Source organism: Geotrypetes seraphini, chromosome 8, assembly GCF_902459505.1.
Source record: "Geotrypetes seraphini chromosome 8, aGeoSer1.1, whole genome shotgun sequence".
Taxonomy (NCBI): Eukaryota; Metazoa; Chordata; class Amphibia; order Gymnophiona; family Dermophiidae; genus Geotrypetes; species Geotrypetes seraphini.
In genome coordinates, this window is record NC_047091.1 from 4,472,824 (window position 1) to 4,500,667 (window position 27,844).

Genomic DNA, 27,844 nt, shown 5'->3' on the forward strand with positions numbered 1-27,844 from the left:
TCGTCCGTCCAGATCCAGAAGCAGTTCACATCAGGGTTCCTGCAGAGTCTCGTGATTTCTGCAGCAACAACAGGTCAATGACACTTTTGACAATGACATCATTATCTACGGCTGCCCTGGCAACTAATTGCTTTCTCGGTCGTTCTCGCCAACTGGACCATAAAAGTTACTTTTTAACTGTGACATATGGTTCTTTCTCATCCCAGGAACTGCTCTAGGATGCTCCTCCCACTTGGCCACGCCCACTCAATCAAATGGACGGTGATCGGCTTCACTGTTACAAAACTCAATCTGAACCTTGCTTGTGCCCTCACTGCAGCTGTGAAGCTGTAACTCCTGCTTCCCTTGAGAAACTGGAAGTCCGCACATGCAACACAGATAAAACAAGGACTGGCTCTAGAAATAGAAGTACATTTGATTTCTATTAGGCTTTAATCCTGTAATCTCTAACCCCCTTGTTCCCTGATTAACCCCCCATTCCTTATATCTTGCCAATTCACTCTTGGTTTTCCGAACAAGCTGATCCAGACCTGGTTTTGCCCAGTAACATGTGTGTGGCAGTAGGCTCCGATTGGTCCATTGATTTCCCTCTTAATTATGACTAGAAATCTGTGTATACAATACAGCAAAACCTATGCTGGGTTTCCAACCCTGCACTGCTCTTGGCTTCAACTCATTTTTCAGCCGAGAAAAATTTGCCAGTAGAAATTAAATACTAATAATAACATTTACAATAAGGCTGCCAATTGGATCCAGATCTGAAGGACAGAGTTGATCCAGGTTATGGGTTTACCTCAGTGCATGCTGAAACTTGTAGTCTTGCTTTTCTTAGGGAATGCAATGGAGAAAAATCAGAACTACAAATCCCAGCATGCAATGGAGTAAACCCAGGACTGGATCAACCCTGTCCTATGAATCTGGATCCAGTTGGCATCTTTAATATACAAAGAAAAAGGCTGCAGGTATCCCCACACTTACCTTGACCACATGCCTCAGAGATCCAATGCAGACAGGCTTCTTCAAAGTATTAATTGAACCTTCCTCCTCCTCCTCCTCCTCCTCTTCATCATTCCAAGGGTTAGTCAGCTCAATGTCCCCTTCAGCTAGTACACACTTCCTGCCCTGGAATCGTGGCTTCTCATACATAATCCAGCTAGAGGGAATAAAGCAAACTATTGACCCCAGTGTTATCATGCACTTTGCAGCCTAGGTACAGCCTACTTTGATCATAACACACCTCTTATCAGTACCACATGAGCTGATTGCAGTGGACTATTACAGCATAGTAACACAGTCACCCAGTAGATGATGGCAGAAAAAGGCAAATGGCCCAACTGCTCTGTCTGCTAAGGGTATATCACAGCTGCCAGCTGAAGAACGTAACCATGTATAAGATATCAGTCCTTATCCATTCATTCCAAACAAACCCTCCTTCCTCCACTATAAGGGGCAAAAGACAAGTTCCTCAGAGCTCACTCCAAACAGATAATCTACAACTAGAAGCAGATAGATGAAGAAAATTGTTTGGACCGTGACGCTATGTCGTTACACTGCTCCAGTCGTCTGGATTTCCCCGGACATGTCATCCTTTTCGAGGATGTGTTCAGGGGTCCAGACGGCTTTTCAAAACCCGGCATTTTGTCCGGGCTTTGAAAAGCTTCTGACGTCGGGACAGCATCCGCGAACGCACGGATGCAACATGCATACGGGGGCAGGGTGTGACGCGGACGGAACTGGGGGCGTGACCATGGGGGTCTGGATTTTCCTTCGGGAAAATCTGGTAACCCTACCTGCATCAGCCATGCCATTTTTAGGGACATGACTGCTGCACTGTTACCATCCCCCCAACTGTGCCCCCCCCCCTAAGTGGACACCTAACCTGTCTGGTGGTCAGGCCCGCCCAGAACACAATAAATGTTTATCACACTTCAGAAACAGGCCTCTTAATAAATCCTAATAAAAGATGATGTTAGTTGCTGTGGAGAAGAATAAAAAGTCCTTCTCCACCTCTTACTGACCCGCCACGGACAACCCGGATGGAGACAATGTCTGGAAGATTCCAGGCTGTTGCATCAGTTACATCACTCAGGATCTTGACCTGATCCCCTTTGAAGCCAGAGTGCAGGAAGATAATTATCTGCAGAGAAAAAAAAATCATAAATGGGTTTCTTCAACACAACAATGTTTAGTTGCTGGAGGTCAGTGACTTACTAAAGAGCATTAAAGCAGGTTCCAGTAACTCTCACTGAATATACCCTTTATACATTCTCTCCCTCTTTTTCCTTCTGCATTCCCTCTCGTCACGTCTCCCTGCCTCTCTTTTCCAGCCTTGAAGTGGAGAAGTGGCCTAGAGCCAGGGAACTCATGGTTCAAGAATTCCTTGTGACCTTGAGCAAGTCACTTTACCCTCTGTTGCCTCAGGCGGTAACTTAGGGCCGCCGTTATGAAGTTGTGTTATGTCAACAACATGAAAATTCAGTTTCAATCAAAAAGAGTCATCCCAGCAGGTGTCGAAAAAGAATAAGCTGCTTTGCATACAACGGTACTGAAGAGACACGGGTTAGTAAATGCCTTGTTAAAACTGCATGCAAGCACATAGAAAATAGGAAGCTTAGATTGTAAGCACAATGGTGCAGGGAAAATCCTGTTGTACTTGAATGTAACACACCTTTGAGTTCAGATTTGGAAAGACGAGTAAATACATCAAAAATCCAATTGCATTCCTTCCCATCTTTTTCCGTTCCTCTTCCTCTCCGTCCCTCCCCTAGTTTACTCCTCTGGATTCTCACTCTCCACTGCCGGCATTAAAGCCCAGTTCTGTGACTCCCACGCACACCAGAAACGCACAGGTCCGAGTGATTTCATGCGATGGCTCAATGCTGATCCGCTTCCTTATGTTCCTTATGCTTTGTCAAGGCTGGGACCGAGGGCCGGATTCTCGAATATCGCCAGCAAAATCCGACGGGTCGCTGAAGCGGCCTTAATGTAACGATTCAAAAAAAAAAAAAAGATGAGCCGTTCTCAAAGTACCAAGCATTCAAATGAGGTTCACGGAGGGTCGCCAAATTTGCATGAGATCGGTCACCGGTGATAGCGATTGGCACATCCGCAGAATAGTCCACAGAAAGAAGCATGAAACATAGAAACATAGAAACATAGAAAGATGACGGCAGAAAAGGGCTATAGCCCATCAAGTCTGCCCACTCTACTGACCCACCCCATTAAGTCTGAGTACTAATGACCTGTTTCCTAAACTCGACCCTCGTAAGGATCCCACTAGGGCATCCCATTTATTCTTAAAGTCAAGCACGCTGGTGGCCTTGATCACCTGCTCTGGAAGCTTGTTCCAGTGATCTACAACCCTTTCTGTGAAGAAATACTTCCTTACGTCACTATCGAATTTCCCTCCTCTGAGTTTGAGCGGATGCCCCCTTGTGACCGAGGGTCCTTTGAGAAAGAAGAGGTCTTCTTCCACCTCGACACGTCCCGTGATGTATTTAAATGTCTCAATCATGTCCCCCCTCTCCCTGCGTTCCTCCAGAGTGTAGAGCTGCAATTTGTTTAGTCTTTCTTCGTACGAGAGACCCTTGAGCCCCGAGATCATCCTAGTGGCCATCCGCTGAACCGACTCAACTCTAAGCACATCTTTACGGTAATGTGGCCTCCAGAATTGCACACAGTACTCCAGATGAGGTCTCACCATGGTTCTGTACAGTGGCATTATGGCTTCAGATTTGCGGCTAACGAAGCTTCTATTGATACATCCCATAAGTTGCATGAGTGCATGTGCATACCAAAAGCCGTGCTTTATTGGAGCGCAATAGGGGCGCATATCATAGGCGGAGAACTACTGACAAACACTACGTTGTCATGTTAATCATAGGCATGCCAGTGCTATTGGATGGACTGGAAGGGAGGGGAGGTGCAATTGTCGGCTTTCAACAAGCGTGTATAAGACACGACTTTAATACATGTGTTCGAGACACGTGTTTTTGAGATTGTTTTCCTATTACTATTATACTTCTATGTAAATGTTGTGTTTTTGTTTATTTTTATCATGATCCACATGCCTGAGATGTGCTTTTCACAGTACCGGCACCCCTGGACCAGCTGGTAATTTTTGGTCATTAAAAGCTGGCACTTCATTTGGGGAATCACCCGGCGATGATAGAGAATTGCCCGTATAAATATTAATGACACCATTTTACAACCATTTTTAATAGCGGTGACCTCGTTGTACTACATTTGCATGGCAGAGTTGGATCTGCTAGGGAGCGCGGAAGAGACCACGGTGAGCCGTTCCGATAATCGGGTGGTAAACTCCTGGCACGCTAAACCTGCTGGAGCCTAAAACTGCTTGAGCAACCATCGTCAAAGGCATGGCAAGTTTTGAGAATCTGGCCCTAAGGTGGTAACAGGGGGGTGGATGCTTCAAATTCATGCAGCAAATGACATCGGGCAACACTCTTCACCATAACTCCCTCCGGTCCCTCGCCCTTCTTAACCTCCCAGAACAGGTTAATCACGGTCATGCATCCCAGTCATCTCCCGCTGCCTTGGAGTCAAAAACTGCAAGGTTTGGTCCCACAGAGCAGAGGGAAGGGGTGGTAATTCTGAATATCTACCCTGGATACAAAACAAAAAAAGCTGGGTGCAGCTCAGTATTTCACATCTGATCCCACACACCTTAAATAAACCGTGTTGTCCCCCGAAACAGAAGCAAATGCTGCACCCTCTCCTCTCTTGCTGACAATGACAGAGCACCGTTAGTATTTCCAAATGGGGAATCAGGGTGCACCAGCGGGTCTTGAAAATTTGCCAAGATGAAGCAGCATTCCAACAAGCAAAGCCAACAAAGCCGGACAGTTGCATATCTCAGCATGACTAAGGAATTCGTAAGTCTGAGCAATATTATTAGTAGCATTTTAAGGTCATTTAGTCTGGTAGGAGATTCCCATGATATCTCAAAGTGCCACAGCAAATGCTTCAGAAGCGCAGGTTAAGAGCTCTGGGGCTACAACTGAAATCTATATCTTTTATACCTTTCCGGGTCTTGGGTTGAGTTTCCCACAGGCTTTGTCTTTGTGTTCCTATAAAATAAAATATGAATATACAGTATATATATTTAATAAGTACATTAACATGTCCAATTCAGCCCACCTTTCATTTCCTAACTGTGGACATTGCTTCCCTTGGTAACTATTCCTCGGTCCTAGTTCTTATGTCATACTTAAGAATAATTCATAATATAGCTCTGATTTGGAAAAACTACAGTCTTTCTTCAGAAATGGAAACATTTACATGAGTTATATTCTGTTTTGATTCTTCCTTCATAGCTCACCTATCTGAGGCTTTTCTTCTCTAATGCCCACTTTTCAGAGGATTTCTAACTGTGGCCCTTGACTTTCCCTGAATATTATCGAGCATGACCTACAGTGGAACAAACTTATGCCTACTGTCTCATGTGGGAAAGCTGAGAGGCATACCCTGCAGCCTTGAATGTTTGCTGTGGGAATGAAGATTACGGAAAGTAGGCTTTTCAAGCCTTTCCAAACTCAAGTCTAGGTGCAACAGTTCAAAACCTTAACTCACCCAAACATCCAGGAAGTCTGTCAACTTGGGAAGAGTTGTGTCCTGTTCAATATTTGCAGAGAGGGGAGAAGGTGGACTGGCATTCTTGTCAGTGCTTGGGGACCTATTTGGCTCAAGGGGCACAGAGGAGGAACCGGATTGTGCCATCTCAGAGATGCCATTTGAAGATGGCAAAGCATTCGTGTGATCATAGAGACTTATAGGTGGGCTATTGAGCGCGGTCTGGCTGTTTTCCTCAGGGCTTCCTGACTCTGGTACAGGAGATGTAGGTTGTTCATTTTCTGAGGAACTCTCTTCCTCCTTCTCTAAACCTGTAAATGGAATCCACCCAGGCACCTTGTAATTTCTAAAGAGAATGCTATTACCCAATCGGGAATAGGTTTTGCCTTCACTGAGAACAGATTTCTTTTCCAGTCGGCCAGGCAATAGTAAGGTGCTTGGCAAAGCCCTGTAGTCTGCAGTCTTAGAGTTCTCATCTTCTGAATGCTTATGCAGCATCTCAAGTGGGGAAGTCTTATCCATCACAGGAGCTGTTTTGAAAATATTCTCCCATGAATATGACAATTTTGGTTCATCTTCTGTGGTTATAAGTGCTTCACTGTCTTCTTGGCAAGAGATATTTTTGCCCGGTTCCTGTGAAGGTTTCAGTTCTTCTGATTCTTCTTCTTCTTCTTCTTCTTCCTCTTCCACTTCCTTATCTTCTTCTGCATTTAGCTGTCTTGTGATTGCAAATTCATAAGGAAAAAAGGAAGAAATCATAAAAGTCTGGTCTTCCAGAATAGGTGGCAAAGTGGCAAATATGGCGAGAGAAGAAATGCGTGGCTGTCTTGGAACCTTCAGGTATTTCATGATTTCTGGAGTTTCCAGATTACGAACAATGTCCATCCAGCTCTCCATGTCTGCACCAATATCTGCTACCACTTTGGCTTCCTGCCAATGACCCTTGTTTTTCTCTGTCATAGAGTTACGATTCAATGGCACAGGCCAGAAGTCGCTCACATTAGAGGATTCCATCGCCTCTTTTTCTAATACCTGAGAATTATCTAGAAGAAGAGGAGTGTTTTCTAATAACTTTAACTCTCCCTTGGAATCTTGATATGTTTGGCTAGTAGTCATATGGTCTTCCCTAGCCAGGTTTCCCTCTGTAGGCTCTGGTAAACCAACTATGTGGCAGTCATCAGTGTTATGTACATGATTTTCTCTTGGCGTAATGGCAGCTCCAGGATCATCCTCGCACTGTACAAGATTTTTTCTCTGTATTTTGGTAATTGTGGCCTCACTAGTGTCTTCTAAATCGTCTACTTTAGCTGTAAAAGATAGTGGAGTATCACAGCCATCCTTTAAATATCTTTCTTTTGATATTTCGTAAACTTCCAATTTATCAGAGTTTCCCATGAAGGTTTCTGTTGACTTTATGGTACCTGCAATATCACCTTTGCTTTCCATAAGACTTTCTTGTTTATCATTTTCCTTTGGTGTGCAGGAAATATCAGGCTCACCAGCAGTTTGGATGAAGATTTCTCTTGGTATTTTGGTGGCTTCCTCTTCACTAGCATTTTGTGTCAGTTTTTCATTTGGTGTTGTGATGACTTCAGTGTCATTGGCATTTTCCGCAAGGGGTTTGCTTAGTGTTTGGATACCTTCAATATCACCAGAACTCTGGATAAGGTTTTCTTGTAGTATTTTAGTCAGTTCAGGGTCACTAAATTGTTGTATAAGGGTTTCAGAACTGCCAGTGTTTTGTACAAGGGTTTCTGATAGTGTTTTGGTAACTTCAGGATCATCTGAATTTTGTACAGGTGTTGGGCCTGCTGGTTTGGTGTCTTCAGATTCATTAGCATTTTGTAGAAAGGCTTCTCTTGATATGTTGGTAACTTCAGGATCAGCATAATTTTGTACCAGGGTTTCCCTTAGTGTTTTGGTCATTTCAGGGACACCAGAATAGTGTACAAGGGTTTGTCCTTCTGATTTAGTGACTTCAGGGCTACCAGCATTTTGTACAAGGTGTTCTTTTGATGTTTGGATAACTTCAGGGTTATTGTAAGTTTGTGCCAGGGTCTCTCTTGGTGTTTTGATCATTTCAAGGTCACCAGAAGTATGTACAAGAGTTTGTCCTGTTGTTTTGGTAGCTTCAGGGTCACCAGCATTTTGTATGAGGATTTCTTGTGGTGTTTGGGTAACTTCAGGTTCACCACCATTTATAATACAAGTTTCTGTTGGTATTAAGGAAACTGCAGCCTCATCTGTGTTGTTTATTAGACTTTGTTTAGATATCGTGGTATCTGTAGGGTCATCATCATCACCACCAACACTTTGTACATTGAGTTCTTCAGATAATATAGTAACTTCATTTTCATCAGTATTACACATGTCTGTTTTCCATTTCCTAGATGAGATGTCATCTGCATTTTGAATAAGGGTTTCATTTGATATTATGTTAATTACAAGAGCATCACCAGAACATTCAAGGCTTTCATTTGGTAATATGATGCTATCAACACGATCACTATGGTTTTCCGTAGATACCGACATACCTTTAGCAGTATCAGTATCTGATATGATATTTTCTTTTTGGTTCACAGTAGGAGGGCTCTTATTACCAATTAGTCTATGGATTTCCTGTGGTATCCATATATTCATAGCGTCACCAGCTCCATCACTGTAGATCTCATTTGGTTTCATCATGTCATTAGAACTATTTCTCTGGATTTCTTTTGATTGTATAGTATCCACAGCATTAATGGTTCTTTCTCCATTGTTATCCAGTGTGTCACTAGCGATTTGTCTGAGAATTTCCTTGGCACTTAGTCTGTGGATAGTATATAGTGCTATTGTATCTATGCCACAATCGGGTCTTTCTCTGTCAATGTCATCTGGTGTTTTGGTATCCAAAGTGTCACCACATTCATGTCTGTCAATGTCATTGGATGTTACCGTGCCCATAGTATTTTCTCTATAGATATCTGTTGGTGTTTTAGTCTCTGTTGCTTCATATTCCCTTTCTCTGTCAATGTCCTTTGATGTTCTACTATCTAAAGTGTCAAGAGATCCTTCACTGTAAATGCCATTTGAAGTTATTGTATCTATAATGTAACTGGTTCTTTGTCTTTCAATTTCATTTGATGTTCTGGTATCTAAGTTGTCACTAGGTCTTTGTTTGGCATAATCCTTTAGTGGTCTGGTGTCTATATTGTCATATTCTCCTTGTCTTAAAATGTCCTTTGAAATTATTGTTTCCATAGAGTAACCAGTTCTTTGTCTGTTAATACTGTTTGGTGTTCTAGTATCTATCGATTCATATTCCCTTGGCTTATCAATATCCTTTGAAGAGTTATCAGTTCTTTCTCTGTTGATACCCTTTGAAATTCTGTTATGTACGGATTCATAGTCTCTTTGTCCATCAATGTCATTTGGTGTTCTGGTATCCAAATTGTCACCAGATCCTTCACTGTCAATGTCTTTTGAAGTTATTGTACCCTTAGTGTATTCAGTTCTTTGTCTGTTGAAACCCTTTGGTGATCTTTTGTTGTCTACAGGATCATATTCCCTTTGTCGGCTAATGTCTTTTAGTGTTGCAGTATCTGTAGTTTCATATTCTATATGTCTATCAATGAGTTGTGGTTTTATGTTATCCAAATGATCATCAGGTCTTTGTTGGTCAATGTTCTTAGATGTTATTTTATGAATAGTGCATTTAGTTCTTTTTCTGTTGGTATTTTTTAATATTTTGGTATATATAGTTTCGTAATCACTTTGTCTATATATATCTTTGAATGTTACAGCATCCATAGTGTAATCAGTTGGTTGTTTGTTGATATCCTTTGATGTTCTAACAGTATGATCTTCATTTTGTATTTGCATGTCTATTGTGTTCTCCAAACGATCAGCGGTTGTTTGTCTGTTATTGTCCTTTATTGTATCTAAAATATTATGTCTTTGTTTATCTATATGTTTTCGTGCTACTGCATCCATAGTGCAACCAATTTTCTGTCCGGGGATGTCCTTTGATGCTGCCATTTCCACATTACTACCAATACTTTGTCCATCAGTGACGTTTGCCGATACTGTATCCGTAGTGCTACCAGTAATCTGCATATTTTCTCTTTTTGTGATATGAACTGGAAGACTTGTGTCATTTTCTTTCATATGCACAGTAAAAATAGCATAACTAGTCTTTTGCCACTCGTTATCCTTAGGTGAGCTACTATAATCGAGGTCTCCTGTTTTGTGCCAGATGCTTTCCTTTGGTAATCGGGTTACCGTGATGCTAGTAGGTCTTCCTTGGCAACTTTCTTTTGCAAGTTTCGTAACCGTTGTGTTTTCCTTATTTCCCCATGTGTCTCTGCTTGTCTCTTTGGTAACTGTAATAAGCTGGACCACTTGTTGGCTGTTTTCTTTCAGTGATCCCGTATCCATGGAATCATCATCTTCATACTGGTTTGCTATCGATGACCCGGTCAAGATAACAACATTAGCAGGCTGCTGGTTGCTTTTCCCTAAAAACGTAGGAATTGTACTGTTGTCTTCAATTGTTTGCAAGTTATTATTGTTGTTTTCTTTTAATATTTCAGTGTGTAAAGAAGCGAAGGCATTTTTCTTGGTAAATACAGTCTCATGTTCATCTTCACAGGGGTTCTTGTTCTCTGGTCTGATACCTATGATTTTTTCAGCCCTTTGCCAGCGGTCTTCTCTTAACAAAACGGAAACAATTATCTCGTGTGCCTCTTGATGTTTGATTTGTTTTGGAGAACTGGCAATCATAGTATCGTCAGTACTTTGAGAGTGCTTATTATTGGTTGATTTAATAGTGTTAGAATTTTGAAGATGATTTTCTTTCTGTGATTCGGCACTTAGAATGCTACCTTCTTTTCGCCGGGGACTTTCTCTTGGTGACCTGCTTTCTTCACTGCTATCCGGTCCTGGGCTCCTACTTTCTGTCTTCTTTCCATCTTTTTTGTGTGGCAAATAAAGCTGTGAGAAAACAGGGCCGTGTGCAATGGGAATCTTTGGCGAGTCTGGGTGCCTCCTGATTCTCAGTGAAGACGTGCCATAGAGTTTGGCCCCCAAGGCTACCCTTTCTGGGCCCCTGAAAGTTTCAACTTTCCCCTCATGGTATCTTCTTGGTACACCACTGACTTGCCCCTCGAATAGCCGCTCCTCTTTGTGACTCCTGGAGGGAACAGGCTCTGGAGCCATAACATTACTCTGCTTGTTTGATTTCAAAGAGACTTTGTGAAAATGATGTTTGACGTCTACCTTTGGCTGCGGAGCAGGAACTTTTCTCAAGGTCAAATTACTGAGGGTCACTTCTGGCCTGGCTTGAAGGATGTAAGGTCCATTGCGAAAATTTTCCATGTTGTCTTGGAAGGAATCTGACCCTGGCAGGCCCTCCTCGGCTTCCTCACCAGCTTTCACTGCTAAGAACCGTTTCTTATTTGTTTCCAAATTGCTAAAAAAGAGAAAAGAAATGCATATGAGATTAGGTGTTACATTCTGGCTTTGCATCCTTTTAGACATCTATATTTCTCATCATATTAATTTTTCCGAGGGAAATTTTCAAAGACATTTTCCCTGGCAAATTTATATTTACCCCAGTAAAGTGGCTCCACTAAAAACTGTCCTTCTGAAATACAGTGGAACATCTGCACAAGTTCAATAATATGGACATTTTTAGCCATTTTAAAGTTCAACAGGAGCAAAGTACATCAGGCTTGATGGACCTTTGGTCTCACCCACTAAGGATATTCTTCTGTTCTTATTCAGTTTTCTATACCGTTCTCCCCAGGGTGCTCAGAAAGGTTTACATGAATTTATTCAGGTACTCAAGCAGTTTTCCCTGTCTGTCCTGGTAAGCTCACAATTTATCTAATGTACCTGGAGCAATGGGGGGATTAAGTGACTTGCCCAGGGTCACAAGGAGCAGCGTGGGATTTGAACCCACAACCTCAGGGTGCTGAGGCTGTAGCTTTAACCACTGCACCACTCTAGAAATCAAGATGTGGCAAAAGTGAGCCAAGTATAGAACAATCAAGCCATTGTGACATCACTGATGAGGTTGGCTCTTATTGGAGGCATGAGGCATTATGACGTCACAATACTAACTCTGGTTATTAGAGGCTGAAACTCTTCACACTATTTATTCAATTTTCTATACTGTTCTCCCAGGGGAGCTCAGAAAGGTTTACATGGATTTATTCAGGTACTCAAGCAGTTTTCCATGTCTGTCCCAGTGGGCTAACAATATCTGTCTAATGTGCTTTGGGTCACACTCGTCACATAAGTAGATGCAAAGTTCACAGATAATTATCCCCACGGATTTTGTACCAGTTCTTAAAGGAAAAGTTTGTGCACAAATTCTCTTTGAAAATTACCTTTAGAAAAAGGACCTGCAGAGGTTTATACCTTCCCCCCCCTCCCGAATACCTTTTCACTGTTTCACGATGGATTTTGAAAACTCAACACTAACCCCCTCTTCTATTAAACTGTACTAGCAGTTTTCAGCGTAGAGAGCCCCGCTGAATGGCCCGTGTTTCTCTCAACGCTCATAGGAACTCTATGAGCATCGGGAGCCGCGCGGACCATTCAGCGCGGCTCCCTGCACTAAAAACTGCTAGTGGAGTTTAATAGAAAAGGCCCTAAATATTTTGCGGCCTTTCCTGATCTAACCCCATCTCTGAGCTCAGCTAACTTTCTTCCAGGTTGTCAATCTCCTCCCGCTTTAATAGCTTTAAGGCAGCGCGTTTACTCAAATAGGCCTCCATTTACATAGCTGAGTGAATTTTTGAAAATTGTTTCTCTCATGTTTGGTGATGGATTTTCAATTAATAATCTGAATCAGTCAAAACTCTTTTTTTAACCTGCACACAAATTTTCACTCAACTCGTTTTGTTTCTGCCACTTAAAAGTAGTTATCATTTTAACAAAGCTTTTTTCTCTCTCTCTCCCTACCCTCCCTCCAGGCAGCCTCCAATTTCGACATCTGGCTTTGTTCAGAAAGTAATCATGCATGCTTCCATCTCCATTCCCTCCTACAGACATTCTACAGATGCTGAAAAGAACTCCCATCAAAATCTCTTCCAGTATCTCTTAAGCAGGCTATGGAAGAGCCCATAGAGACAGTGTTTGGATTGGAAAAATATCAAATTCCTTGTTTTTTTGCAGTGTGCAGTATTAATTTTCTAAATCTATTTAGGTTCTCACATTTAAAAATGTTCCTATCCCACAGGCTCCAAGCAATACACAAATATTGCTCGTTAGTGATAACTTTGTACATGGTAGATACAAATAATACTAGGAACCCAATGCCAAATTACCTCCACCCTCCTCTTTATGAAGCCGCATTAGGATTTTTTATCGCCAGCCGTGGCGGTAAAAAATCTGATGCTCATAGGAATTCTATGAGCGCTGAAGCTTTTACCGCTGTGGCTGGCGATAGAAAACGCTAATGCGGCTTCATAAAAGGGAGGGAGGGGGTAAAAATTAATGAAAATTCTTTGTTCCAAACTCATAAATCTTGCAATAGTTTCAATATTTTTTAAAAAGTTTGAGATATATATATATATATATATTGCACAAATGAGCTACGTCATAGAATCAAGGGCCAGATTCTCCAAATTGTGCCATAATTGGCAACCGCTTACAAAAGCAGCGCCAATCGTGTGTCAATCATGCAACCCCTTCGTTTGGAAAATCGTGGCTATGTGAAAGGTAGGCTAGATAGATTAGATAGATACGTTAGATAGATTGTGAGCCCACCGGGACAGATAGGGAAAATGCTTGAGTACCTGATTGTAAAAACCGCTTAGATAACCTTGATAGGCGGTATATAAAATCCTAATAAACTTGAAACTTGAAACTTGATCCTAACAGCGCCTAAGGTCACTTCTAGTGTTAACCATGGCCTTAAGCACCTTCTTAGTTGGGACAATGAGCATCTTTCTTGGAGGCACCTATCTGTGCCTCCAATTTTTTAGCGAAAACCCAAAAAAAACTCTGGAGTGATGATGGTCCCAAATGGACTTTATTTGAAAGTGTCAGAGTTCCAAAGGTCCACTGAAATCATCCACATAAAATAATTCCATCCACATAAAAGTAAATCATCCACATAAGAGCCTTAAAGGACCTCGTCCGCTAGGGATACAGGACCCAACACGGTCCGCGTTTTGACAAAAAGTCTACTTCAGGGGTCCCTGGGGGTCCTATAAAGGTGAGTACGTGTCTCACTTCTGGTTCACCACACAATTGTTTCCCACGTACTCAAAAGCTGCCTGAGCTGAAAGTAGTCCACTGTGAAGTGCCTTTGGAAGTGAGTTCCAGAGGGATGGGGCCAGGAACAAGAATGCCGAGGTTCACATTCCAGGTAGCCTGCAGTCCTTGATTGAGGAAAGACGGAGCTAGAAATCAACCACAGTTCTCACATTAGAGCATAGGCAGTGGGACACTGGTTTGTGGAGGTCCAGGGGCTCTGCGCTAGCCCCAGCAAAATCCTGTAGCATGGCCGCCACCAGCTCCTGCCTCCACCTCCTACTGGCGTTATATCTTCGGGACAGCTGCCGTACAGCGTCAATGAGGAGGCCTGACCCCGGAAGTAGAATGAAGGGTTCCAGGGGCAGCTTGGCACCTGCCCTGAAGATATAAAGTGCAACATCCAGAAACAGGTGGGAGGGCGGCCACCAACCTTCGACCGCCAGTTTTTGGGAAAGCCATGGCCCATTCCGACGTCACCCCCGTTCCGACGCCTCTCCATTAGAGATAAGAAGTAGACTGGTAATTAGCCCAGCAGGCTGCAAATCACAGAAACTCAGGGTTCAAATCTCACTTAATCCACTATTGCCGCCTTTCTGAAGGAGTACTATAGGCAGTACCGTATATAGCAAGAATAAGTCAAACATAAGCGAAAGACCATTATAGCAGTAAAAAAATATATATTCAGATTACAATACAAAATATAGCATAGTATGTTACATTACAAGGTCACAGCCAAACAAGTACTGCCCCGAAATCAGAACCCCTGCAAATTTTGAAAAACTGCTAATGTGGTTTTTCGCCTGTCCAAAAGCAAGGGAGGCAGGAGAGGACAGCTGTAGCGCCGGCGGGTGAAGAAAATCACTCGCGGTCTGCTCCAACCACCTCGTCCTGTAGTAAAGTCGGGGTAGGCAATTCCGGTCCTCGAGAGATAGAGCCAGGTCAGGTTTTCAGGATCTGCACCATGAATATGTATGAGATGGATTTGCATGCACCGCCTCCTTGAGATGTAAATCTATCTCATGCCTATTTCTTGTGGAGATCCTGAAAACCTGACCTGGCTCCAGCTCTCGAGGACCGGAATTGCCGACCCCTGGGCTACACCAATCAGGGGCGGTCGGAGCAGACCACAAATGAACGAGTCCGCGATTCGCGGGGGAACACTGTATTGTAAACTGTGTTTCCTGCTGAGATTTCAGCTGTGCCCCGAGACATGGAGGAGGAGGAGAGGTGCCGGCGCCAGCTCCTCTCCTTGGGCCCATCTGGAGGGCCTTCATACACCCATTCTCCACCCCCTGACCATGCCCCTTTTGGAGATTCGTGCACTAGAAGTGCGGCATACCACTTTATAGAAAGTGCCCCAAAGCTGTGCAGGTAATTTCTAATTAGTGTTTATTTATTTTAAAAACTTATAATTGCTCCCTAAGTGGATTATAAAACAAAAGAAACTTAATCATAAGACAAAAACACCAACAAACAGTATATACCGCAAAAAAACCCCAATAAGCAATTAACATTTCCATGAATTACTTCATTCCCTCAGTCACCACTTAAAAAGTTTCTATAAAAAGAGTTGCTTTTAATAGTTTTTTTAAAACTTCTGAATGTTATTGTTCATTTTCAATTGTCCAACCAGATTATTCCTGCCACCGAAATAGCCGTAGCTCTGGCGCGAGGCATACCTCACATGCTGTAGCTATCAATAGTTCAACGCTTCGTGTTCTCCGATCTTAAGGATTGACGGGGCTGCATGGGAAAGATACCGCAGTATCCCTGGGTGAATTGCCTGAAAAACTCAATGCCAACACCTTAAACACTAGGTAGCCAATGCAATTATCAGCGCCGATCAGCTTCTTAAACAAATCGACATTATGCACGCAACTTAGGATGCCATGTATGAAATTCGGGCCTTATTCCCTCCTATTAAAGAGGCACTATGTAAACGCATGTGCTAACTATAATATCTATCTAATCTGGTATTTCTGAGTTGCACTTTGCCTAAACAGGCTCAAGGAGACTTACAATATTTTGCATTGCAAAATGAATATACTTTATAGTAGTTTGAGGAGGTCAGAATTATGGATAGGGTACATCCCACCCCCAGGACATGTGGTTATACTTACCAGCATGGCACTGCACTCAACAGTTGGCATGCATTAGCATTGATAGAAACATAGAAAAAGACGGCAGAAAAGGGCTATAGCCCACCAAGTCTGCCCATTCCAAATACCCTCCCTCCTTAAATTACTCCCTTAGGGATCCCATGTGAATATCCCATTTTCTCTTAAAGTCTGACACGCTGTTGGCCTCAATCACCTGCAGTGGGAGTTTGTTCCAATGATCCACTACTCTTTCAGTGAAGAAGTATTTTCTGTAGTCGCTATGGAACTTCCCTCCCCTGATTTTCAGCGGATGCCCCCTGGTGGTCGAGGGTCCCTTGAGGTAAAAGATATCTTCTTCCGACACAATACGGCCCGTGATGTACTTAAACGTTTCAATCATGTCTCCCCTCTCTCTTCGTTCCTCAAGTGAGTACAGCCGCAGTTTATTCAGTCTTTCTTCATACGTGAGATCCTTGAGCCCCAAGACCATCCTAGTGGCCATACGCTGAACCGACTCGATTCTCAGCACATCTTTCCGGTAGTGTGGTCTCCAGATAGTGTCAGGCCGTATGCGCTAGATTCAGTGAACGGTGCCCAAAATTATGCATCGCTGAGATCCACATCGAGCTAATATTCTGCAAAAGGGCGCGCTACGCATTGTACCCCTTACGGAACACTGGCTTGGCACACGTCTTATGCTAATTGTGGGTGTGAGCACTTACACCTCGCTGGCGCAAAGACTCACAGCGGATGGGAGTTAGGCGCGCAAATGCAGGTATTCTATAACTGTGTTTCACAACGTCTTCAAGCCAAGTGCCACCTAGCCTGAAAACATTTCAGCCCCGAGTACCCCCGAGCAGCAGAGGTTTTGAAATGAACATTTTATTGTAAAAATAGTAACTAGGCAACATACAGAACAAATGCAGGTCATTACAACCAGCTTAATGACCAAGGCGGACTTGGCATGATCTGTTATGTTTCAGTCTCATATAAACTGGCCCCTTGACAAGTGGTGTGTCATTCTTTCAAACTGAGTGAAAATGAACGATGACACTTAGACGGGGCCTATTTATAAGGGTACACTGACGTTTGAGCGCAGGACAAAAGCGCTCCGACAAGGAAAAGGGGATTGAGGGGTACTGATAGAGAATTACTATGCAGGTCCTTGACCTGAATGGGCTGCCACGCGAGCGGACTGCTGGGTGGGATGGACCTCTGGTCTGACCCAGCAGAGGCACTGCTTATGTCCTTATGACAAAGCTGCGCCGACAATTGTGCGCAGGGATGAATGCGTGCCACCTGAAGCCGCTCTGACCGTTCCCATTAGCGCTGTGAGGGAGTGTGTGTGTGGGGACCCCCCCCAGTTCACTGAGAAATACTCGCGCTCACATTGTGGGGGTTTCCCCCCACATAGCCCCACAGAGCAGATGAGCCAGTGTTCAGGAGGAGAGTGGGACTTTTCGGTGTATTGGGGGGGGGGGGTTCCCCCCTTACAGCGCTAACGGGAACGGTCAGAACGGCTTCAGGCGGCGGTGCGCCTTCATCCCTGCACACAATTGTCGGTGCGGCTTTGTCGGCGTGCCAATATCCGGTACGCTTTTGACAGGTCACCGTTTATAAGAACAGGAGAAAAGGAAGACCTCAACAAAAGTTGCCACTAGTGACCAATAGAGTTTGATCTTTTCTCTGGGAAAATGAAACATGAAATTTGATTGGTCACTATGTGCCACATGTCCTCAGTCTCTCTCTGACACTCACACCCCAACTGCCCTTGCCCTTAGCCAGTGGTATAGCCTGAGGAAGTGCCCCCCCCACTCTTCTCCCCACCTCCTGCTCCTACCACGCCCCCACGCCACTCTCACGCCCTCCCCGCTCCTTCCTTTCCCCCGTACCTCTAGTTGAAGTTTTTGCTCGTGGCGGTCAACCACATGGTCCTTGTCACCCTGTTGGCTCTCCCTCTGACATCACTTCCTATGCGTGGCACCCGGAAGTGACATCAGCCGGAGAGCCGAAGGGGTCGCACAGAGCATGTTGTTGACCGCCACTAGAGGTACGGGGGAAGGGAAGAGGCGGGGGACGGAGAAGAGGAGGGCGTCGGTGCCCACACCAACATGGCACCCAGGGCGGACTGCCCCCCCTCGCCTCCCCCTTACTATGCCACTGGATGTCACTTCAGTAAGGCCAATACACAAACCCAGGGACCTTACCTAACATGTAGAACTGAACGAGCAAAATCCTTCTGCATTGTAAATATTATATCAGGTCCAAAAATACTAATACAACACCTAGTGAGAAACCAAAACAATGGGATTGCTGCAAGATTTCTAAACAGAAACTACCTACTAGATTAGAATATCACGCCCTGTTCAAATATGCAAGACACAGACAGACCCTCAACAAACAAGAAACAGGGTCACAGATCAGTGAAAGAGATAGGAAGGCAAAAATCTGGAAACCTCAAGAAGTCAAACTCAACATATACAGCAATGCTAGAGAAACAGAAACCAAAAATGCAGTATATCAGAGATGAGCATTTCCAATGACTGGCATATTCCAATTAATAAATTCAGAATGAAATACTTTTTTTTCTGCCTTTGCTGTCTGAGTAGCAGACTGTGGACTTTTCCTCCAGGAACTTGTTCAAACCTTTTTTAAATCCAGCTAAGCTAACCATTGTTACAACATCCTCTGGAACTCATTCCATTTAAAACAAAATGTTTTTTTCTACCTTTGTTGTCGGGACATTTTATTTTTCCATCTTGTTGGTTCTAGTTTCTCTTTTCTGCTGCCCTGTCATCTGCTAATTTTTCTTCAAGCAGCTGCTGTCCATGTGTATTTTCTCCTCTCTCCTGTCTATTCCCTCACTACACCTGCCTCTGACATATTTATCTTCATTTTAGCTCTTTTCTGCCTCTTTTTCACCCTTCTCCTCTTTACTTTTCAGCTACCTATCAAATTTCCATCTTCTTTCATCCATTAGCTCTCCCATTCCCCATCTCACTCCTTCCTCAACCCTCCATTCCCTTTCATCTTTAATTTACTCCCCATTACCATATTTCTGCCCTCATGGCCTCTCCAATAGGGTTCCACCATTCCCAGTGTCTTCCTCCCTCAACCCTTCTAGTCCAGCATTTGCTCTTACTTCCTCTCAACCCCATAACCTGACATCTCCCTGTCGCTTCTCTTCTGTCGTCTCCCATCCCTCACTCCTATTGTCTGGTATCTTTCCATCACTCTCTTCTGCTTCTGGATCCAACATATCCCTCTTTCTCCCCACTCCACCAGCTGAATCTCTCTCTCTCTTTCCCTTCCTTGTTCCATAGGTCCAACATCTCTCTTCCTCCCCCCATGCAGCATTCTCTTCCTTTCTGTGCCATGTCCAACATTTCTGCTTCTCTCCCGCTCCCTTGTGTCCTGGGTCAAACATCTCTTCCCCATGCATCTCTCCTTTCTTCTCACCATCTTGGCTAACATGTCACCCTTTCTACCTGTGCAACATCTCTCCATCCCTTCCACTACTATGCCTCAACATTTCTCTCTCTCTCTCTCTCACTCCTTGCCCTTCTCCATGCAATATCTCCCCCTCCCCTTCATACCATATGCAACACTTTCCCTTTCTTGCCCCTCTCCACCCATTTGCAGCATCTGTCCCTTCCTCTGTTCCATCCCATATCCAACAATCCTCCCTCTCTCATCCTGCAACATCTTTACTTCCTCCCCACCCACCCCCATCTCACTTACAGCTAACTGGTTCTCGTTTGCCTCAATGGGTCAGCGACAGTGATTTCTACACGATGACTCAGTGGCATAGTAAGGGTGGGAAGGGGCCAGCACCCATCCTCCTCTCTGCCCCCCCACAACCGTGTGAGCAGCAACCCCAACCTGCTGCTTGCACCAGCATTGGCTTGTCTTCTGATGTCATTGCCTGGACCCGTGCCTAGGAAGTGACATCAGATGAAGAGCTGGTTGCTGCTCATGCCAGGAACATTAACGAGGTACAGGGAAGGGAAGGAACGGTTGGGGGTGGGAGCAGAGAAGAGGGCAGGGGAGGGGCGCCTCTCACCCTCGCTACGCCACTGCACTAACTGCTGCCGACCTGGAAGCCTCTCCTCTGCTGTGTTCCGCCCGGGCAGAAAAAGGAAGTTCTGAAAAGGGGGTGGGACATGACACAGGAGAGGCTTCTGGGTCAGCGGCAGGCAGTGTATAGGAATGGCTGCCGCTGACCCATTCAAGCAAGAGAAAGAGATGCAGGGACTGCAGGAACTCAGCCTGCCCCTCCCCCCCCCAATGCGGGAGGCAACATGATTGTAGCAACAGTGGTGACCCCACAGGGAGTGGGGGGAAGAAGGAAGGAGACCTGCACGGCGCTCCGTACCCCCAGCAGCAGTTCACATACCCCTTGGGGTACGAATAGCACATGTTGGGAACCCCCTATGATCTGGAGGTCACACACACTAGGTGAACAGGAACGACAGCTTGTTTGCGGTTTTAACTGATTCTTTCTTCATTTGGGACCCCTGATGAAGGTGTGTTTTCCGAAATACGGACCGTGTCGGGTCCATTGATTCATTTGCCTTTAGCTGATGTTTTTAACCGCATTCTATCTATTGCCACAATAAACTTTGCCTGCATCATTGTACGCCTGTCTGCAGTTTTCCCTGTTTTGGAACCTTTGTTCTATAACATAATTACAATTGCAATTGCAATTACAACAGCATTAGTATTCCGCTACATGCCAAAAATGATTGGATCAGAGTGGATTAACAATTTCAAGGTAGTCAGAAACAAGCAAATTTAAATAATAAATGACAATGACAATAATTACATCAAATATTCTTGAAATTAAAGTGCCTTTAAAAGTCTGTGAAATTTCAAAGGAGAAGAGATCTTTCTAAGTTCCACTGGAAGAGAATTCCAGCATTGTATTGATTGGAAATCAAAATTAGCTGAATAGAAACATAGAACATGACGGCAGAAAAGGGCCACGGCCCATCTAATCTGCCCTCATTAATGGCCCACCCCCTAACTATCTCCATGAAGAGATCCCACATGCCAATCCCATCTTTTCTTAAAATCTGGCACGCTGCTGGCCTCAATTACCTGTTGTGGAAGATTATTCCAGCGATCAACCACCCTTTCGGTGAAGAAATATTTTCTGGTGTCACCATGAAATTTCCCACCCCTGATTTTCAACGGATGCCCTCTTGTCACCGTGGGTCCTTTAAGGAAAAAGAGATCCTCTTCCACCTCGATACGGCCTGTGACATATTTGAACGTCTCGATCATGTCTCCCCTCTCTCTGCGTTCCTCGAGTGAGTACAGCGTAGAAACATAGAACATGACGGCAGAAAAGGGCCACGGCCCATCTAGTCTGCCCACACTAATGGCCCACCCCCTAACTACCTCCAATGAATGAATAGATTTAAAACTTACACTCTTACATGATGGATATTGTAATTATTAAAACGCAACAGTTAGAAGGCTTAGATACTATAAGATTAATCACATATTCAGGAGAGTAAGTACATAACACTTTGTGAACCAAAGTGCACAATTTAAATTGACCACATGCAATAGCGGAGTGACTCTGATTTTTTTTAATTTTTTTTTTTGGGGGGGTGCCATAAATCAGCTTTGCCGCAGTTGTCTGCTAAACCTCTACAAGTTAAAATAATCAAACCGCGAACGCGCCAGTGCTTGAGCCACTAATTGAAAATGACCTCAATTAAATAACGTCTTAAAACACTGGAGCTGTCGCAGTCTGAAAATAAAAAAAAAAAACCCAACTTCACGAATCAAACGCTTAATTTGGTCATTCATTGATAATCTAATAATATCCCCAGAACTCTCAGAGTTGTGTCCAACATAACCCTGATTATTAATCATTTGATTCGACAGATCTTTTGCCTCATACTCCTTCCATGGCCATGTCCCTTTGGAGTTGCGTGCTCTAAAATTCAGACATGCATGTTACAGAATAGGGCATAGGGCGATCTGCGTCTAACTCCTAATTATTGCCAATTCAGTACCTGTGAGTGCTTAATTGACTAATTAGTATACGCATGGATCTGGGATCTTCATCCAAACTTGAACCCTTTGAATACTGAAGATACCTGGTAACTCCCAGTGGCCTCCCAAGATCCAGATAATTCAGTGGATGGTTGTCAGATGTGGCCCAGAGACTATCAGGGCCTAATGCAGCAGGCGATGGCCAGCATTTTAAAAAAGCTGACCACCGATGGATGAAGAGTGACCAATAATTTGTAAGTTTGGCACCCGAATCTTGCACCTAGACATTACATCATATTGCCCCAAATCCCACCCTAGTTTTGGTTAAATAGTTTTGGCCATACAATGATTTATGCTTCCAGAATGATTCGTTCAGTTGAGCCACATTTTTTTAAGGGAGTGAGCTGCTCTGTAGAGCGACAAGTTCCCTTTTCAATCGGAAATATAGCCTCATCTTAAAATTAATCAGCATGTTTCCTACATCAGTCACTGCTGCAAATTTTGGTGACACCGTTCTCATTCATATAAGTGAGCCAGCAGGTTTTAGGTTGTCTGACAATAACAGCAAATAATGGCAGGTAAACACTGAAACGGCCCATCCCACCTGCTTAATATAGCATATGTTGTAACTGGCACTCCGTGCAGGTTATCCCCAATTCCTTCATTGAAGGTTATCACCCACACACTTCACCACTGGAGGCAGGTGAGACAGTACGACACTCACAAGCAAACCCTGAATGTAGGCCAGTGAGAGAGACAGAGAGTGAGCCCTGTGGGTGAGGCTTGAACCAAAACATCTCCACAAATGTCTAAAGGCATTCAAGTGAGTCACCTTGGCATCTGGGCCCAGCAACAATAAAGAGTTTGGGAAGTATCTCCCCGACTCCAGAGACGTACCAGGGGGGGGGGGGGGGGGTTGTTTGTCCTTTTCAGCAGATCCTTTTGCCTTAATCATTTAGGTCAAGCCTTGTGACCTCTTGCCAGAGGGAGTTTCAGGTGCAGTTCCTGGACAGGAATTCAGCTCTGTGTCAAGGTGAGGGGAAGGAGAAGCGACCTCTGATAAAGAATTGCCTTCTCCTGACTGGTTCACTATCTCAGAATCAAACAGGGGAAATGACTTATATAATAATAATAATAATAACAACAACAGCTTATATACCGCAATACCGTGAAGTTCTATGCGGTTTACAAAAGATTAAGCAAAGGTACAAATTGACTGACTTCAAGAGGGGAAGAAGAAAGAGAAGTCATAAGACAGGAAATTCATTGTTGAGGAGAAAAGTGATCAAAAGGACAGTAGGTCGCTATTGAGAGGAAAGAGATAAGTGGATCAGTTGTCAAGATGTTTTAGGAACAGGTGTGTTTTTAGACGTTTCCTAAAGTCCTCATAAGTAGAGGGCGAAAGTAATTGTTCTAGGTCTTTACCCCATGATGCTGCTTGGTGTGAGAGAAGGAATTCATGGTGTTTTTTCAGTTTGCAACCTCTCACTGGGGGGGAAACGAAGTTGGAATGTGAACTTCTCTTGTGTCTGTTGGTTGAGAAGGAGAAAAGGTCAGTAATGTATTTGGGGGCAATTCCGTGTAATGTTTTAAAGCAGAAACAGGCAAATCTGAACTTTACGCGTGCCTTCATCGGCAGCCAATGTAGCTGCCGGTAGTAGGGTGTCACGTGGTCAAATTTGTAGGCGTCGCATATTTTTTGGGGAAATTGCCAAATAGGCGATGTTACAGTAGTCAAGCAGGCTTAGTACGAGGGATTGGACTAGGATTCTAAAAACCGATGTAACAAAATAAGCTTTAAGGGATCTGAGTTTCCAGAGAGTGAAAAATCCCTTTCTGATTAAGGAGTCTACTTGGTCTTTGATCCAGAGTTATATGGTTGCTGCTGGAGCTAAACCAAAAGCTACCAGCAGATATTCATACTTCATATGCTTTCTCACATACAATGACTGATGTAGCTCAAAAGTGCACAGAGAAAATGGTGATTTTGTGAGACTATAATGTGGGCAAAGCCCATCATTGCACCTTTGATATGCACTAGATAGTACAAATATTCAGAAACTTCAAAAAGTTAAATAATTTTCACTTATCTCAAAAGGTACTTAGCGTTTCACCCAAAGTTGCTGCATTTAACGCTCCTCTCGGGGTTCTGATGCGTGGAATGCTGCCTCAAAGAACCCGTCAGAGAACACATGTCTTCTTGTAGTGGAAACGTTGAAGCAGTCGATGAGATGGAGTAAAGCAGAGACTGTTTCAACGTTTCCACTACAAGAAGACACGTTTTCTTTGATGGGTTCTCTGAGGCAGAATCCCACTACTCTCTTTACCCATTCTTTGTTGCAAATGAATACTTTTCGGTCTTATTGAAGGAGTTCAACTTCATCGAGTGTCCCCTAGTCTTTGTGATTTTTGACAGAGTAAAAAATTGATCCACATGTATCCTGTTCTACAACACTCAGGATTTTGTAGACTCCAATCATATCTCCCCTCAGCCGTCTCTTTTCCACGCTGAAGAGCCCTAACCTCCTTAGGTTTTTACTCATACGAGAAGAGTTCCATCCCCTTTATCATCCTGGTTGCTCTTTGAACCTTTTCTAGAGCTGCTATATCTCTTTTGAGATAAAGTGACCAGAAGTGAACACAATACTCAAGGTGAGGACACAACATTGAGCGATACAGGGACATTATAGTCTTGTACAAATGAAGCTGAACGAGCCCAAAACAAAACTACTAGGCTTGGTCCAAAATTAGACCAGCTACCTTCGTTCATTTCATTGCCTTCTGGATCTTCATTGCAGATTGAATTCTCAAGTAAAGTTTTGGGTGTCATTATATGAGTAGATTCAACACTTTCATTTAATGACCATCTTAATTCTCTAGTTTAAAAAAAAAATGTTTTTTTTAGTCTCCATATGCTGTGGAAAGTGAGATCCTGTTTCCACCAACAACATTTTGCTGTCCTTGTACAATCAAGCATTCTTTCAAGGTTGGACTACTGTAACTTGGTCTATTTAAGTCTAACCAAGAAAAGTCTTCAAAGACAAGATCTTTGCTTAAAGCAAATTTGATCATGTTTCCCCCGCTTTTGTTAAAACTTCACTGGCTCCCAGTAATCTCTAGGGTTTACTTTAAACGTGCCTGCCTAACATTTAAGATCTTGCATGGCACTCTTCCCCCTTTAATTCCTCTATCTTGGAATTCTGCGAGACCTGATATTACCAGATCTATCCAAAAGCTTAAATTATCTTTCCCTTCATTAAAAGGTGTTATTTATATTGGAAAATTAGGGAAATCTCTCTAATTTAAAATTACTGAACTTTGGAATAGTTTTCCTGTCCAGCTGCGTAACCTGGGCTCGTTCCAATTATTTCGAAAACATCTTAAAACTTGGCTTTTTTCACAAATGTAATTTTTGCTGCTCTCCATATAAACTAATTTTTATATTTTCCTTTCTTAAAAATTTTTGTAAACCGTGCCGAGCTCTATCTTACTGGGTGTAACTCTAGATCAGTATCATGAAAGACCAGGTGGACTCCTTAATCAGAAGGGGTTTTTTCACTCTCTGGAAACTGAGATCCGTTAAGTCATATTTCGATACGTCAGCATTCAGAATCCCTCGTACTAAGTCAACTTGACTACTGCAACATCGCCTATTTATCAATTTCCCAAGAGAATATGCGACGTCTGCAGCTTGTGTAAAATGCAGCGGTCAGACTTATCTTCGGGTTAAAGAAGTATGATCACGTAACTCCTTATTACTGGCAGTTGCACTGGCTACCAACAGAAGCACGCGTAAAATTTAGGTTCGCCTGCATCTGCTTCAAAGTACTATATGGTCTAGCCCCTAAATACATAACAGACCTTTTCACCTTCTCCACCAACAAACACAAGAGAATCTCACACCTGAACTTCGTTTCCCCCCCAGTCAGAGGTTGCAAATTAAAAAAACACTACGAACACCTTCTCTCACATCAAGCAGCATTATGGGGCAAAGATCTAAAACAATTGCGCTCGCCCTCCACTCACGAGGAATTCAGGAAGTGCCTAAAAACATACCTATTCCTGAAATACTTAGACAACTGACCCGCACACCACTCTCAACAATGATTTTCTTGACCTATTTCTCACTCTCTTCTCTCTTCAGGTCACTCATTTTGTACCTCTTGTAATCTTTTGTAAACCGCATAGAACTTCACGGTATTGCGGTATATAAACTGTTATTATTATTATTATCTTCATAGAGAAGATGCAGTATATAAGCTTAAGGTTTAGTTTAGTTTACAATCTTGGGTGAGTGTGGCGTAGTGGTTAAAGCTACAGCTTCAGCACCCTGGAGTTGTGGGTTCAAACCCTGTGCTGCTCCCTGTGACCCTGGGCAAGTCACTTAATCCTCCACTACCCCAGGTACATTCGATCGATTGTCAGCTCTCCAGGACAGACAGGGAACATGCTTGAAGTGCCTGTATGTCAACCACTTTAAATGTGGCTTTATAACTACAAAAAGGTGGTATACAAGTCCCAATCCTTTTTTCTAATAATTCCTACCAACTTGTTTGCTTTTTTGGCTGCCGCCGCACATTGGGCGGAAGGTTTCAGCGTATTGTCTACAATGACACCCAGATCTTTTGCTTGGGCGTTGACCCCCCCCCCCCCCAAGGTGGACCTTTGCATCTGGTAACTGTGATTTGGGTTATTCTTCGCAATCTGCATCACTTTGCATTTGTCCACATTAAATTTCATCTGCCATCTGTTCCATGATTAGGTTTCAACTTGCTGATTTTTAGTTTACTCGTATTTGGTTATTTTACTCTCGTTAAGCTTAATAATGGTGAACTGCACCTGCTGTACACCGCCTGGGGTGTATCTCTTCATAAGGGCTTTTCTATTGTTTAGCAGTTTCAGAATTCCAAGTAACCTGGAAGCCTATGACCTTCTATCCATTCATCTCCCAGGCTGCTGATTAATGCTGATCATAGGTCTGTGCTGTGCCCTCCACCTGTCCTCTAGCCTGAGTCATGTGGTAAAGATGATAACAGAGTTCAACCAGCACAGACAGGGAGGGATGTGATGTAAGGCACATGGGACTCTGATATCACTGGAAGGAAGCTGACTACACCAGTGTTGCTGTTACACCTGCAAACCTCCAAGAATCAGATAGAAAAAGGAAATACCAGAGCCGTACATCAAAGGGAAGATGTTTGGTTCACACCTCTTTCAGTTGCAGGTGAAAGTGAGTTATAGTTAAGTTTCAAATTTTAGTAAATTTTGTTATGTACGCCAGTGGTTCCCAACCCTGTCCTGAAGGACCACCAGGCCAGTCGGGTTTTCCTTTTGCATGAGGAAAGACTAAAAAGGTTAGGGTTCTTCAGCCTGGAAAAAAGACTGATTGAAGTCTACAAAATCCTGAATGGTGTAGAATGGGTACAAGTGGATCGATTTTTTTTTTTTTTTTACTCCATCAAGAATTACAAAGACCAGGGGGACACTCAATGAAGTTACAGGGAAATACTTTTACAACCAATAGGAGGAAATATGTTTTCACTTATAGAATAGTTACGGTGTGGAATGTGGTGCCAGAGGATGTATTAAGAGTGATTAATGTAGCTGGTTATAAAAAAGGTTTGGATAAGTTCCTGGAGTGAAAGTCCATAGTCTGCTATTGAGACAGACATGAGGGAAGCCACTGCTTACTCTGGATCGATAGCATGGAACGTTGCCACTCAGAGATTCCGCATGGAATGTCGCCACTCTTTGCGCTTCCGAAATCTTGCTTACTCTTTGGGATTCTAGAATGTTGCTGCTCTTTGGGTTTCTGCCAAGTACTTGTGACCTGGATTGGCCACCGTGAAGACGGGATATTGGGCTAGATGATCCATTGGTCTGACCCAGTAAGGCTA

General features: G+C 43.5%; 1 protein-coding gene across 1 annotated transcript in view; it reads right to left on the reverse strand.

Moving 5' to 3' along the window:
* Window positions 1-27,844, reverse strand: part of CRYBG2 (crystallin beta-gamma domain containing 2) — a 100,715-nt gene that overhangs the window by 38,044 nt on the left and 34,827 nt on the right. The window contains exons 4-7 of the mRNA XM_033954453.1: window positions 5,593-11,041; window positions 5,043-5,090; window positions 2,019-2,137; window positions 979-1,153 (exon numbers count right to left, since the gene is read on the reverse strand). Of these exons, the coding sequence (XP_033810344.1) occupies window positions 979-1,153; window positions 2,019-2,137; window positions 5,043-5,090; window positions 5,593-11,041 (5,791 nt within the window). The remainder of the gene's footprint in view (window positions 1-978; window positions 1,154-2,018; window positions 2,138-5,042; window positions 5,091-5,592; window positions 11,042-27,844) is intronic.